At 38.0% G+C, this 15,646-nt stretch overlaps 1 protein-coding gene and 1 pseudogene across 1 annotated transcript; both read left to right on the forward strand.

Annotated features, from left to right (window-relative positions):
* The first annotated feature begins 3,032 nt into the window (after nucleotides 1-3,032).
* LOC143391648 (olfactory receptor 4C15-like) lies at nucleotides 3,033-3,971 on the forward strand. The gene has a single exon (XM_076844406.1). The coding sequence runs from the start codon at nucleotides 3,036-3,038 to the stop codon at nucleotides 3,969-3,971; it is 936 nt and encodes a 311-aa protein (XP_076700521.1). The 5' UTR covers nucleotides 3,033-3,035.
* A 10,488-nt stretch (nucleotides 3,972-14,459) lies between these two features.
* On the forward strand, nucleotides 14,460-15,399 carry LOC143391649 (olfactory receptor 4C15-like; annotated as a pseudogene).
* Nucleotides 15,400-15,646: the final 247 nt, after the last annotated feature.

Below are 15,646 nucleotides of genomic sequence, written 5' to 3' on the forward strand. Positions count from 1 at the left end.
TTTAGAGAGATTCAATTTCATCTCACTTTGTGTGTATAGCTATTGCTTAAAAATTCTGCTGATACCAATTTTTCATGTCATGCCTTCAATTTATACTTTGAAAAACATATTATTTATAAGTAATTGACTCTTTTGGATTAGGTAGTTGATGAGTGTTTCTCTATTTTATACTCCAGGAGGTGGGAACATGATGGTTTCTTCAATGACACCTGACTATTGATGATTTCCCTGGGCTTGATAGTTTTCCAATAGCAAACATGAAAGAAATTAAATTGACATTTTATTAGCATAAATTCAGGTAAATGGAAATGTTAGGAAGGTTTGGAAATATCCTATGTACTACTCTCTCTCCCCTAATTTTGTCATATTAAGTTAGCATAGAAATATTTATCAAGAATAAGTTACTCTTCACTATACAGTAAATTATATTGGACTAATTTTTCTATTACTGTGTTTATTTCTGCTCTAGGATTCAATTCATCATAAACCATTGCCTCTAAGACAATTACCTTTCAAAAAAATTAAAATGATAAGTCTTCTGATCAAAGCCATTAGCCCACTATGTTCTCCACTGTCAATGTTCTCACACTGAATTTAGGAAATTCCTTTATTTGATAAAATAAAAGTGTTTTATATTTAATGAAATTTAAAAATTAAAATTGCATTATTTTAAAAACATCCTTAAAAAAGAAAGTGAAAGGGCAAGATTTATTTATCTATTAGATTAACATAGGGCCTGTCTTCCTTTTAACCTCCTGCTCCATTTGGTTTCCTTTGCACAAAGAGTGTATCTGAAACAGGAATGGATGCATGTGGGGCTGAGGGCCACAGTGATGTATTCAAGGGCTACCAAATATAGTAAATATCTTATACAGTTAAATAGACATTTCTTCTCTGCTACTCACTAAAGAATATATATATTTTTTCATTTTTAAATACATTTGAAGACGAGTAAGATACTTATCACCCTGAGGCATGAATTAGGAGTAAGCATGCTATCATTTTGGCCCTGGGTCAGGGGCTGTGGCAGCTTGTTCTCACCATACATCACCTTCCCCTGTTCTGAGTGCATCAATGTTTCTAACCCTTGGGGTCTAATCGGATCCTCACAGGAGTCCTATAGATTGACACTCTAACTAAACTCACACAGAAAGTGTGGCCTGAGACTTACAGAATTATAAGAATTTTAAGTAACCTTTGGGAGCAATTGTCAGGATGACTCATGGAAATGCTTTCAGTAGAAGTGGCAGTTGGCTTTTCATGGAGTACATAATAACTATAATTAGTAAAAGTTATTATCATTAGAAACACTTTGTAGTTTCCAAATGACTGTCAACATGAACTTGGGAGATGAATGTGTAAGCTATATATGAATATATTGGGGAGTTTCATTGATTAGAACCAATCACATAGTATATGTTATGGGAAAATGATTAATAGAGTCTGCAGACTCTGAACAAGGGTGGTTTCCTATTTGCATATGTAAGTGATGCATATGTAATCCCCTTCTGATTCCTCATCATTTCCAGTTTCCTTCATGAAGATGCTCATTCACTAATGAACAAAGAATCAGAGGCTTTAATGATTCAGGTGGGTGGGAACTCTAGAAAGGTTAACCCAACCCTGAAGTCCTTGATAGAAAAGGGAAATCCCTACTTCTTTCCAGAGTGATCCAGTGGAAAGGACTTAGTTGTGGAGACAGATGTTCTGTGTAATAACCCATATCAAGCATCTGGTGTTTGCTTGAACTTAATCTCCTGATGCATGAATTTCCTATCAAGGTGTTATGGTTTAGAAAAAGCTCATGTTTGAGACAATGCAAGAAGGTTCAGGAAAGAAATGATTGGGTTGTGAGAGCCTTAACCCAATCAGTGATTTAATCCCCTGATAGGGATTAACTGAGTGGTAACTGAAGAGGCAGGGTGTGGCTGAAGGAGGTGGAAATTGGGGCATGGCTTTGGTGTATATATTTGTATCTGGAAAGTGGACTCTCTCTGTTTCCTGATTACCATGATTGTGAGAGTTGCTTCCCTCTGCCACACACTCCTGCCATGATGTTCAGCCTCATTTTGAGCCCTGAGAAATGGAGTCTCCCTTCTATGGACTAAGACCTCTGAAACCATGAGCTCACAAATAAACCTTTCCTCCTCTCTACTTGTGCTGGTCCAATCTTTTAGTTACAGCAGTGAAAAAGCTGACTAAAACACAAGAAAATAAGGATAAAAACCCTAGAGGTTCCCAGGGCAGTGAGTCCTGTGTAATCGCTCTGCTGTACCCATTTCACTTAATCACTATTACAACATTTGGAGGTAGGTATAATGATTTTAGTGAAATTCGATTCTAACGTCTAAATGAGGTAATTAAAAGAGAAAAACCTAAACATTTAGTGCAGTGGTCTGATGCATTTTCTGTCACTTTGTACTTTTTTCATAGATCCTTCATTTTGATAAAAAAGAAATTGAATTATGAAAAGACAAAATTCAGTTTAGATCTTAAAGAACATTTTTAGGGTGGCCATGCTTTAAAACAACTGCTTAAATTCTGTATCATTTTTTCTTCTAGGCATGGGGGTCTCCAGATTAGAGATGGCTTATTAGTCAACCCTGCCTCCTCCCATACAATGGCAGAAATGAACAATAGAGCTACAGTCCTCATCTCCTCACATGGGTGTGAGGTGAAGAATGTGACCCAATGATCCACAGAGGGAAGTCACTAGTAAATCATCAAAGCCATCTTTTGAGATTAAAATCTCTTCTTCTTCTTCTTTGCTATTCATCTTTATAAAAGCTCTAACAATTCAAACATTGTGACTACTGTATCTTCACCTTAGTTCTGTCTGATCCAAAGCTCCTATTCTTAATAAATGTCGAAATTTGTGTTTGAAATGACAAAAGAAGACTTAAAGACAATAGCATATTTAGGTGCACTGAAAAAAAATTGGTGACCCTAAAACAATAAACTGATATGAAGCAAATCTTTATATAATTGCAAACTTCAATGATAACTATTGTACCTTTGCCCTTTTTTTGGAAATCATGCAAAACCAAAGCTTCATAACTGAATTTGTCCTCCTGGGACTTTCACATAATCCTAGTATTCAAAAAATAATATTTGTTTTATTTTTGTTGGTCTACATTGCGACTATTGTAGGAAACATGCTGATTGTAGTGACCATCCTCTGTAGCCCTGCACTGCTGGGGTCCCCCATGTACTTCTTCTTAGCATTTCTGTCCTTCCTGGAGGCCTGCTTCTCCTCTGCTATTACACCAAAAATGATTGCAGACTCCCTGTATGAGAGGAAAACCATCTCTTATAATGGATGCATGATTCAACTTTTTGCTGAACATCTATTTGGTGGGGTAGAGATGATTATCCTCATGTCCATGGCCTACGACCGCTATGTGGCCATTTGCAAGCCCTTGCACTACTCTTCCATCATGAACTGGAGGCTTTGTGGCATTCTGGTGGGGGTATCCTGGTCAGGGGGCTTCTTGCATTCCATTATAGTGGTTCTGTTCACTTTCCAGCTGCCCTTTTGTGGCCCTAATGTCATTGATCATTTCATGTGTGACTTATACCCATTACTGAAGCTGGCCTGCACTGACACTCACATCCTAGGCCTTTTGATGATTGGCACTAGTGGATTTATGTGCATTATAATATTCTGCTTGTTGCTGGTCTCCTATGGTGTCATCTTGTTCTCCCTGAGAACACACAGTGCTGAGGGGCGGAGGAAAGCTCTGTCCACCTGTGGATCTCACATTGCTGTTATGGTTTTGTTCTTTTTCCCATGCATATTTATAAATGCCCGGCCTCCTTCTGTCTTTCCCTGTGACAAACTGGTGGAAATGTTTTATACCGTGTTCACCCCCTTGCTCAATCCTTTGATTTATACTTTCAGAAATAGAGAAGTGAAAAATGCTATAAAGAAAATGTGGAAGAGATTGGTGTTAGTTTCTAGTGAAAAATAAGATATTAGACTCAAAAATAGTATAATGTTCTTGCACAAACTTTATGGGATGTTCAGTACCTATTAAGATGTAAAACACTTTTATAGAAAAAAAACAAACAAACATTTGAGCCATCAAAAAATAATGTTTTCATTTTTATAGCAGGCATCTACTCTGAGTTGGTAAGTCAGTATGTACATTAAAGGCAGTTGATTTTTATGATTACCTAGAAACTAATAATAGTAAGAAAGAATGGAGAGAAAAATCACTTTTCAGAATGTTAGTCATTAACTTTATGCTTTCCAGAAACTTGGGTAGGCAAATCAAACACATCTTTGACATGAAGATCCAAAGCTTACTCAAACTATTTCATGAAAAAAATTTTAAAAAAAGACTTATTTAGGAGGGTGAACTCTGTGATTCTGAATCAAAAACAACCTGAATTCAGGGAGAACATAGAGAAGAGCAATATCAGAATATCTGCTGCAGAAGCTGCAGAAGTTCTTCATCATATGACTCCATCATGGAAGGTGGGTCCACTACCATTTCTATAGAATTGATGTAGCCTCATGAATTTCTAAGCAGATAAAGCCTGAGTGTGGCCAGTGCTGCCTACTGGGAAATCCTCCTGGGTAACAATCAGGCTCAAGAGAAGAGGAGGCAGATTCCAGGGGGGAGTCAGCCATGAGTATCTCCTATTCCAGCACAATCAAAGGGAATTCTTGAGATGCCTCATTACCAGCAAAGGCAGATCAGCTGCAGAGGTGAAAAGTTGATTCCTCCCAGACTCTAAGAAGGAATAAATCTCAAGGCACCAGAAAATAAAAGGAAGTTTCAAAATAATATATCTCAATTTACTTGGTAATTTAAATTTTTGTGAGTTTGTACTGCCTATTGGTAATAATTCTATTTGAACCATTGTCAATAAAGAGATCTTTCAAATTTAGACAGATCTTATTTGTCATTCCCATAGTTAAGGTTGTTTAATATAAGGTTGCCATGTGGCTTCTGGCATAAATGCATGGACAAAAACCATTTCATTCTTCCTATTGAGTATTGTGGGAAAAATTGCTGAATTTTTCTTTCATTTTCTTAATCATTCAGGCCAGGCCCAAAGTGGAAGAGTGCATATAATAGTTGTCTTCCTAAGAATAGAGGAGGCAGAACACAGATAAGATTTCATTGTTCCTTGGGGTAAGTCCTCATGATATTGAGATTTGGTCTAAAACACCATCTGAACAAAGTTTGGGGCCTGCAGCAGATCAGGTGTGTCACAAAGGCTTAGGCATGTCAGTGCCCCTGTGCTTCTGAAAAACCAGCCTCTACCTCAGAGCAAAGCCTGTCCAAGGAAGGGACATGACCTTAGTCCTTGGAAAAACCCACAGAGCACTCCTCAGCACATTCCCACCCTGCTGAGTTGTTTATCTACAAATCACAGGAGAGATCTGCTGCGCCAGGTGTCCCTGACTCAGTCAGGCTAGGTGGGGATCCATAGCAGCCCCCTAGCAGCCACCAATCAGCATGAGACAGGGAAATACCTGGGATGCCAGATAACCCTCCCAGTGGTTTATGGTGGTTGATAACAAGTTGGAAAACCATGTAGTTCAGCACATACACCCCTCTTGGCTTAAACCAATCAGTTCAAACGAATAACCCTTTTGTAGTGACCAATCCCCCTACCCAACTTGTTCCTGCCAGTGAATGTGCTAATCATGTTTTAGAGTTGTTATTTGATTTTCCCGCGGTGTGTGATGATTTGCTAAGGAAGGCTATGTTGTATGTGAAGTCCCTGCCCTCTCCAAAGAATGTATAAAACTGCTGCAAACCCTGGGCTCGGGGCCTCTCAGCGTCACCAGTTGCTGTGTGTGTGCGCGGAGGACCGAGCTAGCTCGCAATAAACACCTCTTTTATGCTTACATCGATCTTGGGTCTCTGGTGGTCTTTGGGGGTCCCGAATTCAAGCAGAACACTTCACTGTTCTCTTTCTTCTCCATTAGCTGTCTGCTCTCATAGCATGTCTTTTCCTTTCACTCAGCTCTCTTCATCAAGTAGTTCATGTATCTCTAGGATCCAGCTTGAGAAATGAGGAACAAATATCACTGGGTCAATTAACTTATGGAACTGTGAATCCAATATTTCAAACATTATTCAGGACAGATTGCAGTGATCACTTTAGATTCATATCTGATTCATCATGCACTTGAATACAAACACTTTTTATCACTTTAACTCCCAATCTCTTATAGTGTCCTTAGGTAAGAAGTATAATATTCAGTCAAGAAATACACAAATATCAAAAGACATCTACCCAACATTTTTTTATTCTTATAAGTCTACCTGCCAGAATTTTGCTGAATACTGGCTATACTAGTTCTTTTTCATTCCATTTCAATATTGATTTTTGCCTAGCTATGTTGACATTCATTTTAATGTATTTATCTTTGGATGTAACTGTTGTGTTAGTGACAGTTGGCTCATGTAATTAATTTAGTTAGAAATGCCATTTCAATACAGAATGTGGGAATTAGTGCAGTAAGATATTGAAATAAGTTAATGGAGAGCTGGTTTATAATTTAATTGATTCAAGAAGTTTATTTGCTACATCATAAATCAGATAAAAATTACCATTCTAGTACAAATCTTGCAATGGTTCTCCCTCCCAGCTCTAGGTTATTTCTGCCATGGATCTCCGATCTTTTGGTCTGTGGGTTTTTCCTTCTCTCTTCCCCTGCTATTCTTCCTTTCTTGCTGTTGCTCAAAAAGACATTTTTCCTTTTGATTCTGACTTCTCCCACCTCTCTCTATCCTTTCTGCTTTCCTCAGTATAATATTTTAAACACACATATCCAATGCTGTTCTTTTGGGTGGAGGTCAAGATGGCAGAGTAGAACAAGGTAGCACTCTCAGCTCCTCCATGATGCAAACCTGAAACCGCTGGAGAGGAGCTACTCAGCCAGGTGGGTGACTGAGGGGATGCAGTGAGCTTAGTACTGGACAGTGAGATAGTCAGAGATTCTGGTTATTAGAACAGAGTGAGAAAGGTCTCACTGGCACCAATCCTGTCCTGGCAGACCTGAAGCCAGGCAGGGGAGCCTAATGACAAAAATGGAAAGAGAAAGAGACACAGAGAACAATATTGGCATAGAAAAATATTTCCAGAACAGAAAGTAAGTCTGAACTTAACTGATTGGGGAGTTGCATAGCAGGTGGATGTGTGAGAAGTGCTCTGAGCTTCAGCACTTCAAATGGAAAGCTGCTGTGGGGAGCCATCCTGTGGGGTCATGCCTGAGCTTGTGGCTTTGGGAAAAAAAGTCTCTGTATCTTCATTTTCCTTGGAGATTACAGAAAATCTTGCTATATGTCACAGCCAGCATCCACCTCGTGGCACAGTATGGTCCTGTTTGAATGCCACTGAAGGAAGGTGTTATGATTTGGATATGAGATGGCCATACCCAAAGCTCCTGTTATGAATGCAACAATGAGAAATGAGTGGATTGTGAGAGTTCAAACAATCAGTCCATCCTAGTTTGAATGACTAGGTGGTAACTGTGGGCAGGTGGGGTAGACCCAGAGGATTTTTGTTGCAGTGGGTGTTCCCTGAAAGGCTCGCCATCTTCCCTGTGGTCCTTCTCTGCAGCTCTCTGCTTCCTTGTTGCCATTAGGGGATGGCTTTTCTCTGCTAGGACCTTGCCATATGATGTGCTGCCTCACTTGGATCCAGAGCAATGCCATTGGCCATCTATGGACAAAGGCTTTTGAAAATCTCAGCACCAAATGAAGTTTTCCTCCTCTAAGTTGTTCTTGTCACAGTGATATAAAAGGTGCCTAAAACACAAGCTGTCTGAGTAATGTGTACATTGAAATGTCTGAGAGCAAACGCCATCAAAGCCCACCTCACAGTGGGCAGCTGGAAGAGCCTAGGCTACCATGGAGCCAAGGTCTTCTATCATCTGGACATATTGTGCTTTTCCCTGGGAACTGATGATTATGTGGTGGGGAGTGGGTGGCGGGTTTCACAGAGCTGCCACTCATGCTAAGGAGGGAGCTACTGAGCTCACTGAGCTGCTAGAATCACCCCAGTTGTGCCAGAATTGGGCAGGCTAAGTGCTTTGTGAATGAGCTCTGGAGGCTGAATGTATCCCAATTTTTGAAGCAAGATGCTGGTTTAGATGTGGTAAAAAATAAACACTTAGTTTTCCAGCCCAATGCTGATCTGGTTGACATGATCACCACCTACACACCCACATGCATTCCAAAGATATAGTATTGTAGCTTGGACATTTGCCACCCGGGATACCTGGTGGGTTCCAGACCAGAAACCCTCAAAGAGATCTCATCATCTTAAATATCTTGGCAAGGAGATGTTTCAGCCTTTGTTGTTTGTTCTTTTGTTTTCATTGTATAGTATTTATGTTGTTTTGCTTTGTTTCCCCTCATTGTTTCTTCACACATTTAAGTGATTTACATATTTCAAAAAAAATCATTAATTAGGTATTTTCCATCTTCTCTTTTATCTTATTTCAATTCTCTTCCCTACTCTCCTTTATTTCTTTCTCTTATAATTTGTTCTTTTTTCTTTCTTCCTTCTTATGTTCTTTACTTTTTCTCTATATTTTAATATTAACTTTAGTTGAATTAATGCCTAGTTTTTCAACCTATTCTACATTATTAGTCCCCCTTTTTTTCCTTAAAATCAATTTATGAGATGAAAAATGACACTCTAACTAATATAAATCTTTCCCTAAATATAAATATATTTTTAAAAATAAGAACTTTTTCTGCCACAGTCTCATAATACCATGTGCTGTCCTATGGACTGGCTGCAGCCTTATTGCAGAACTCAGCTCTTATACTTGGTAAGTGCACTGGATCTTGTTCTACTTCTGCAAGCAGACAGTATCTTCCAGCCCCATGTCAACATTGTCCTATTTCTAACATAATGGGGAAAATGAACACATCCTTAAATAGAAACCCAGGAGAAGTTAAAAGAAAAGGGGAAACAAGTATTTAATTATTGGGAATATAATAAGTTTATAAACGCTTGAGCAAGTGAAAAAACACACAAAATTATGTCTTGGCAAATTATGTTATTGGAAAATTTCCAAGCTCTGGGAGGAACTGAGAAGCAATTCTATAGATTCAGGACCTGTCAGAGAATCCTCTTTAATTGTAGTTGAGAATCAAGGAGAAACCTATTCCTTCCTCATTTTCTTTGCTCCTTTGATCTTGTTGAAGGCAGCACTTATGATGCTGTGGGAACAATCCCCATCCCCAATGCTTAGGATGCTCTTTCTCTCTCTCCCTTAGATGTACAAGGAAGATTTGGAAACAACATTCATAATTTGGCCACCATTAAATAGGCATTTCTCCATGGAGAATAGAAGACTGTTGGGGATGCAAATCAAGTCAAGATGGGGACTGGCAATTTGCCAGGGAGGAGTGGTTTGTGAAGCAACGCCAGGGAGCCATTAAGATGGTGAGGATTCCTTATTGGCTGACTGCTGTATCTAGATGATGTTAATTGAGTTAAGCTCTGTGTAATCAGTTGGGTATATATACCTCTGCTGTCCCACAATAAAGCGGCTCCTGCTACGTCAGGTGCCCACTACTTTGAGTTCTCGCTCAGTTCCTGCTGAGTTCACTCGCAATAAAGTCGTTCCCGTTTCAACCTTCAAGTTGCTTGTCACCTCCCTGTTATTTGCCCAGCCAGACTTCGGCAGAAGACAGCTGTCATTAACATTTTTAAGGAACTGATAAGTGAGTTTTATAATTCACAGTTTTGCATGGAGGATTTCAAGTTGTATTGTTGTGATTAAAACTGTGAGTATTGCGATCAGGTCACTGAGTTTAATGCAGTGCCTAGGACTGTCCAAAACTATATATTTGTGCTAATTACTCAAACTAGAACTGTATTTAGAATTCTATATCAAATTAAAATAGATCAAATAAATTAGAAATAGAACATGTGTGTATTTTTGAACTTTCTTCCAAAGAACATTTTTTTTTGTTCTTTCTAAATATATGCTCATTTATCATTTAACCTCTAACATTCTTCTCTCCATCCTGATGTTTTAGATTATGAAGTAGAATTTTGATGCTATTTAAAGCATACCATTGTTGGAATATGGTAAATGCATATGCAGGCGGACTTTCATTCTTACTGGTAGAGAACATAGCATTTAGTATTTCTATATTACACACTAACCAGTGCCACAATGAAGGACATTAAATGTAAGAAAGGGTGACCCAAGTCTTAGAGTACAATATTCTGATTTACTGTGTCCTCCTAATTTTCCTTGAGTTCACTGGATGCCAGACAGAGCATCAGATTATTGCCTAGGAATAGTTCAGGAGAACTGTGGAGAAGTTCTGAACTGCTTACCTGCTGGTTCTCAGCCAGTTGTCAAGGTGAGGTCTCTCCTGTGAAAAGAGACAACTGAAATGACACAGGTTCATGAACGGATTGGGATGGACAAAGATGGAAATAAAGATTTTTAAAATTTTTTTTTTCAAATTTTATGAATTCAAGTGTGCTAATTCCTCATATTCAGTGTTTTATTGATCATATAATGTGATATTGTAACAGCTTGATTTACATTAAACATCATTAAAGTACTGAACACTCAGATATTTCTCCGTTTCCCTATTGTACGTGACCCCATACCATGCTCAATTGTAAAGCTCCCTCATCTTCCTTCACTTCTAGAGCACATTTTAAGGATTGAAGTCACTAGTTTAAAAATGTAAACATGATTATGATCATAAAATTATTTACTAATATGTTTTCCAAAAGACTTTGATGAGTAAACTGGTTTCACTCATTGCACTTTTGAGGTATAATTTAAAATAACATGATTTTTAAAAAAAGATAAATTTTGCACGAGTGATTCAATTCATTTCTAACTTTGTGTAAATAGAAACTGCTTAAAATAATGCTGACATCCATATTTCACATCATACTTTTGAATTTATTTTGAAAAACATACTAATAATTATTGATTCCTATAGTTTGGGCAATTTGACAAGTATAGCTGTTTTACAGCTAAAAAGTTGAAAGTATTATATTTCGTTTAATGTCAAAGTACTAGACAAGTTCTCTTGGATTATAGTTTTTGATAGCAGACATGAAATGACATTTAATTAATTTATTATAAGTTCAGATTCACAGAAAATTTACCAAGAGAGTAACGTTATAATTTTAAATGACCAAAGGGATATTTATTAAGAATATTAAAGAATAGTGGATACATTGCTCTTAACAGAATATATGATGATATTTAATTATTTTTTTACTTCTGTCCTTTTTTTCCCTAAGATTCAATGCAGGATAACTCATTGCATTCCAGACAATAAGCCTTCAAAAGATTTAAAATAATAAACTGTGATCATAAACACTATATTCTTCCTTGTTAATGTTTTAACACTAATTTTGGAAATCCCTTTTTTTGATAAAAATAAGAGTTGTTGTTTTGTTTATACTTAATGATTTTTTAAAAATTAAATAGTATTGCTCTTAGACCACCTTGTAAGAAGAAAGTGGAGAGAGAATACATATTTAATTATTAGTTTAACATAGGGTCCTGTCTCTCTTTAAGACTCTGCTTGATTTGGTTTTCTTTTGCATGTGGGTTGAGAACAAAATAAAGCATGTAGGGTCTATAAAAAGCATCATGTACTTAAAAACATATTTATCACTGCATCTAAAAAATATGATACATTTTTATATGCATTTGAAGATGTGTGACACACTATCAGCCTTAGTCATGGTGAGGCAGGAATTAGGAGTAAGCATGCTGTCATTTCTGTCTGGGTCAGGGGCTGTGGCAGCTTGTTCTCCCACACATTCCCTTCCCCTGTGCTATTGACTACACAATCATTTCTACCTGTAGAGTCTAATCACATTCTCACAGGAGTCCTATTGATAGACATTCTAACTAAACCAGATGCAGAAGTTTCACCTGAGGTTTATAGGATTTTAAATAACTTTCTAAAATCCTATACAATTAGGTAAATATTGATAAGAGTTTGCAACTGGATTAAGTATTCTAAAAGTCATTATTTTAGATATCAATAATAAGCTTTCGGGTCTCAAAATGTACCAAAGTCTTAAATGCCATGCTAAATATAAGTATGCTTGTGTTGTTATAACTAAATTTCATGCTTTCCAATAAAATTTGGAAAAAATTAGAGATCATTTGATGGGTTTTTGGCATAGCAATAATAAGTGCTTAAACCTCGTGGGGATACATCAAAGCACCCAGAAAGGATACTTAGAAAAGCAGGACCAATCTCATGGGCTTTCCTTCTCTAGCTGGTTGAATACTTTGTAAATTAATTGGCTCCCATCCTAAAAACATGTTGAAACACTCTACATGGTAGGTTATTGAAATGAGAAGTTTTCTACTAATTTTTTTTTATATCATAATAGTAGATCATGATGCCATTGGATCAGGGATCCAGTGCCTTGAAGTTATTACCCCTATCTGCATTTATAAATTAAGACAGGGAGATGTCATGAGCATTCCATGGTTGTGTGTGGACTGTTGTGCATAGTAGCCTCCTGTGGGGATAAGTCTGGCACTGGGAACTCCACATGGCGCCCCCCACAGTGATGGGCTGCCTGATGCAGGTGAACCTCCCACTCAACCTCTACCTAAGATCCCTGAGATAGATGTGACCCACCAAGATGACAATAAAGATGCAAGACATCAGGAAGCAAGACTCGACCCTTGAAATCTTATTACTGCCTTTGAGGTACTCCCTTAAGTAAAACACTAGAGCCATCTTTTCCCTTTGTCTAGTTCCAGAAGCCTTGTGGACTAGGTCTATCAGGGGCTTTGCATTATGTAAATATAATTCTGAGTAATATATATTTTGTTACTTATTAATTATCTGACATTGTAAGTTTTAGGGTGGCTTGAATTTTCCTGGGCAGAAAAGAAACCTGTAAAGAGATGCTGGCCATCATCCTCCAAAATATTTCCCATGGTACCCTACCTGTAAGAAATGTTCTTTGTAAGATCCCAGATCCAGCATCATTTTCTTATTTAAACTTAATATCTTGAAACATGTGTTTCCTACCAGTAAAATAGGTTTAATAAAACCTATATTATGCCTAGACAGTGAGTTTTATGTGATTTCTCTCCTTGCCTTATTTCACAACATTGAAGCAAAGCTTTATTTTTTTTCATGAAATTCAGTTCAGTTTTAAAGATGAATTTTTAAAAAAGCCTCAATGTTTAATGATGTGTTAAGTGTGTAACTAGACACATTTTTATAAAGAAGAAATAAGCCGGGCGAGGTGGAGAGTGCCTGTAATCCCAGTGGCTCCAGAGGCTGAGATAGGAGGATCTCAAGTTAAAAACCAGCTTCAGCAACAGTGAGGAGCTAAGCATTCATTGAGACCTTGTCTCTAAAAAAAATACAAAATAGCTCTGGGGATGTGGCTCAGTGGTTAAGTGCCCCTGAGTTTAATCCCTGGTACCAAAAAAAAAGATAAAGAAATTAAATCAGGAAAGGCCCCCAATTCAGTTTAGATTTTGAAGAAACATTTGGGGTATAGATAATTTTCAAGTGCCTCCTAAAATGAATGATGTTTCTTCTTGTATTTTTACATATGAGAGTCTCCAGATCAGAGATGGTTTCATTTTCTAGGCACCCCTGCCCCTTTCATGAGAGTAACAAGCAGGACTAATAAAAAGACTGTTGTCCTTTTTATATATGGATGAGACTTCCTAATTCTACCACGCGACCAGCGCTGGCTTCATGAAAGAAGGTTCGATTCATAAGAAATTACTAGGGAGTTTTAAATTAAAGAGACAGACTCTCATTACCTTTAATATCAGCTCAGAGACAGCATCTCCTAGCTGTTGCCTCCAGCCACCAGGTTTACAGAAGAGACTAGCGAGCGAGAGAGAGAACACGCCAGGGAGTGAGCTTTTATTGGGGAACAAAAAATTCCTGGGAAAATCCCATCCAATGAAGGTTAAGGGGGGCAGCATCCCAAAGTCAAGGATGATGATTGGGTCTTCAGGTCAGTAGCCAGGCACACCTCCGCACAGACAAGCCCTCAGACCTGGGAAAGGGTGGGGAAGGCTTTAACACAGCTGTGTCTAAGCGCCTCTTACCCAGCCAGGGAGGTAACTCAAATCACGTGTGAGGATGGCCTCCCACACCTAATGATACATTTAGGGAAGACACTAGTAAATTATCAAAGCTAGTATTTGAGTTAAAAATCACTAATCTTCTGTACTACATGAGGATGCTTCTATAGAAGTTCTAGCAAACGTAAAGTACAGAATAATTGATCTCCAAATCAATTCTTCCTGATTTCTTAATAAGTATCTAAAATTGTGTTCTCAATGACAAAAGAAACATTAAAGTAAGGGTGCATAGAGGTGTACTGAAATATTAATGACCATAAAATAATAAATTGATAAAAGCAAATCTTCCTTTATTGTAATTACAAAATGAATGTTAGCTATTTATATTCACATTCCCTTGGAAATGATGCAAAACTTAAGATACATAAATTTGGTTAAATTTGTTCTTTTGGGGATTTCACAGAATCCTGCTATTCAGAAAATATTCTTTGTTGTGTTTTTGTTGGTCTACATTGCAACTGTTGGAGGCAAAGAGCTGATTGTAGTGACCATCCTCTGTAGCCATGCACTGCTGGGCATGTACTTCTTCTTGGCTGTCCTGTCCTTCCTGGATGCCTGCTTCTCCTCTGTCATCACACCAAAGATGGTTGTGGGTTTCCTGTATGAGAGGAAATCCATCTCTTATAAAGAATGCATGAAGCAAGTGTTTGCTGATCACGTTTTTGCTGAGGTAGAGATGATTGTCCTCACAACAATGGCCTATGACTGACTGCTATGTGGCCATTTGCAAGCCCTTGCACTACTCTTCCATCATGAACTGGAGGCTCTGTGGCATTCTGGTGGGGGTGTCCTGGACGGGGGGGCTTCTTGCATTTCAATATGCAGATTCTCATTACATTCCAGCTGCCCTTCTGTGGGCTGAACATCATTGATCACTTCATGTGTGACCTGTACCCATTACTGGAGCTGGCCTGCACTGACACTCAGGTCCTAGGCCTCTGGTGATCTCCAGCAGTGGGTTAATCTGCATCATCAACTTCTGCTTGTTGCTGGCCTCCTATGGCATCATCTTGTTCTCCCTGAGAACACACAGTGCTGAGGGGCGGAGGAAAGCTCTGTCCACCTGTGGATCTCACATTGCAGTTGTGGTTTTGTTCTTTGTCCTCTGCATATTTATATATGCAAGACCTCCTTCTGCCTTCCCTTTTGACAAAATGATGACAATATTTTACACTGTCCTGACTCCCTTGCTCAGTCCTTTGATTTATACTTTGAGGAATAAGGAAGTGAAAAATGCCATGAGGAAAGTGTAGAAGAGACTAGTGGTGGTTTCCCATGAAAAATAAAACATTAGAGTTTACCAAAAAGGGTAAAAAATAAAGAAATCAATGTGGTATTAGACCAAAATTTTATGCAACACTTATTGTCTATGAAGTAAAAAAGCAATTCTACAAAAATGGAAATACCCATTGGGTCAGAGATATTTTTACTTTCACAGCAGATATCTACTCTAGTTGGTAATTAAATATCCCAATAGGTAAATTAAGAAGAATTCAATTTTATCCACATATTGACTCTAATAATCAATAAAAG

Source organism: Callospermophilus lateralis, chromosome 2 (assembly GCF_048772815.1).
Source record: "Callospermophilus lateralis isolate mCalLat2 chromosome 2, mCalLat2.hap1, whole genome shotgun sequence".
In the NCBI taxonomy this organism is placed as follows: Eukaryota; Metazoa; Chordata; class Mammalia; order Rodentia; family Sciuridae; genus Callospermophilus; species Callospermophilus lateralis.

Excerpts from the sequence above, each read along its gene's own strand:
- LOC143391648 (XM_076844406.1), top strand. The coding sequence starts at position 3,036 with ATGCAAAACCAAAGCTTCATAACTGAATTTGTCCTCCTGGGACTTTCA.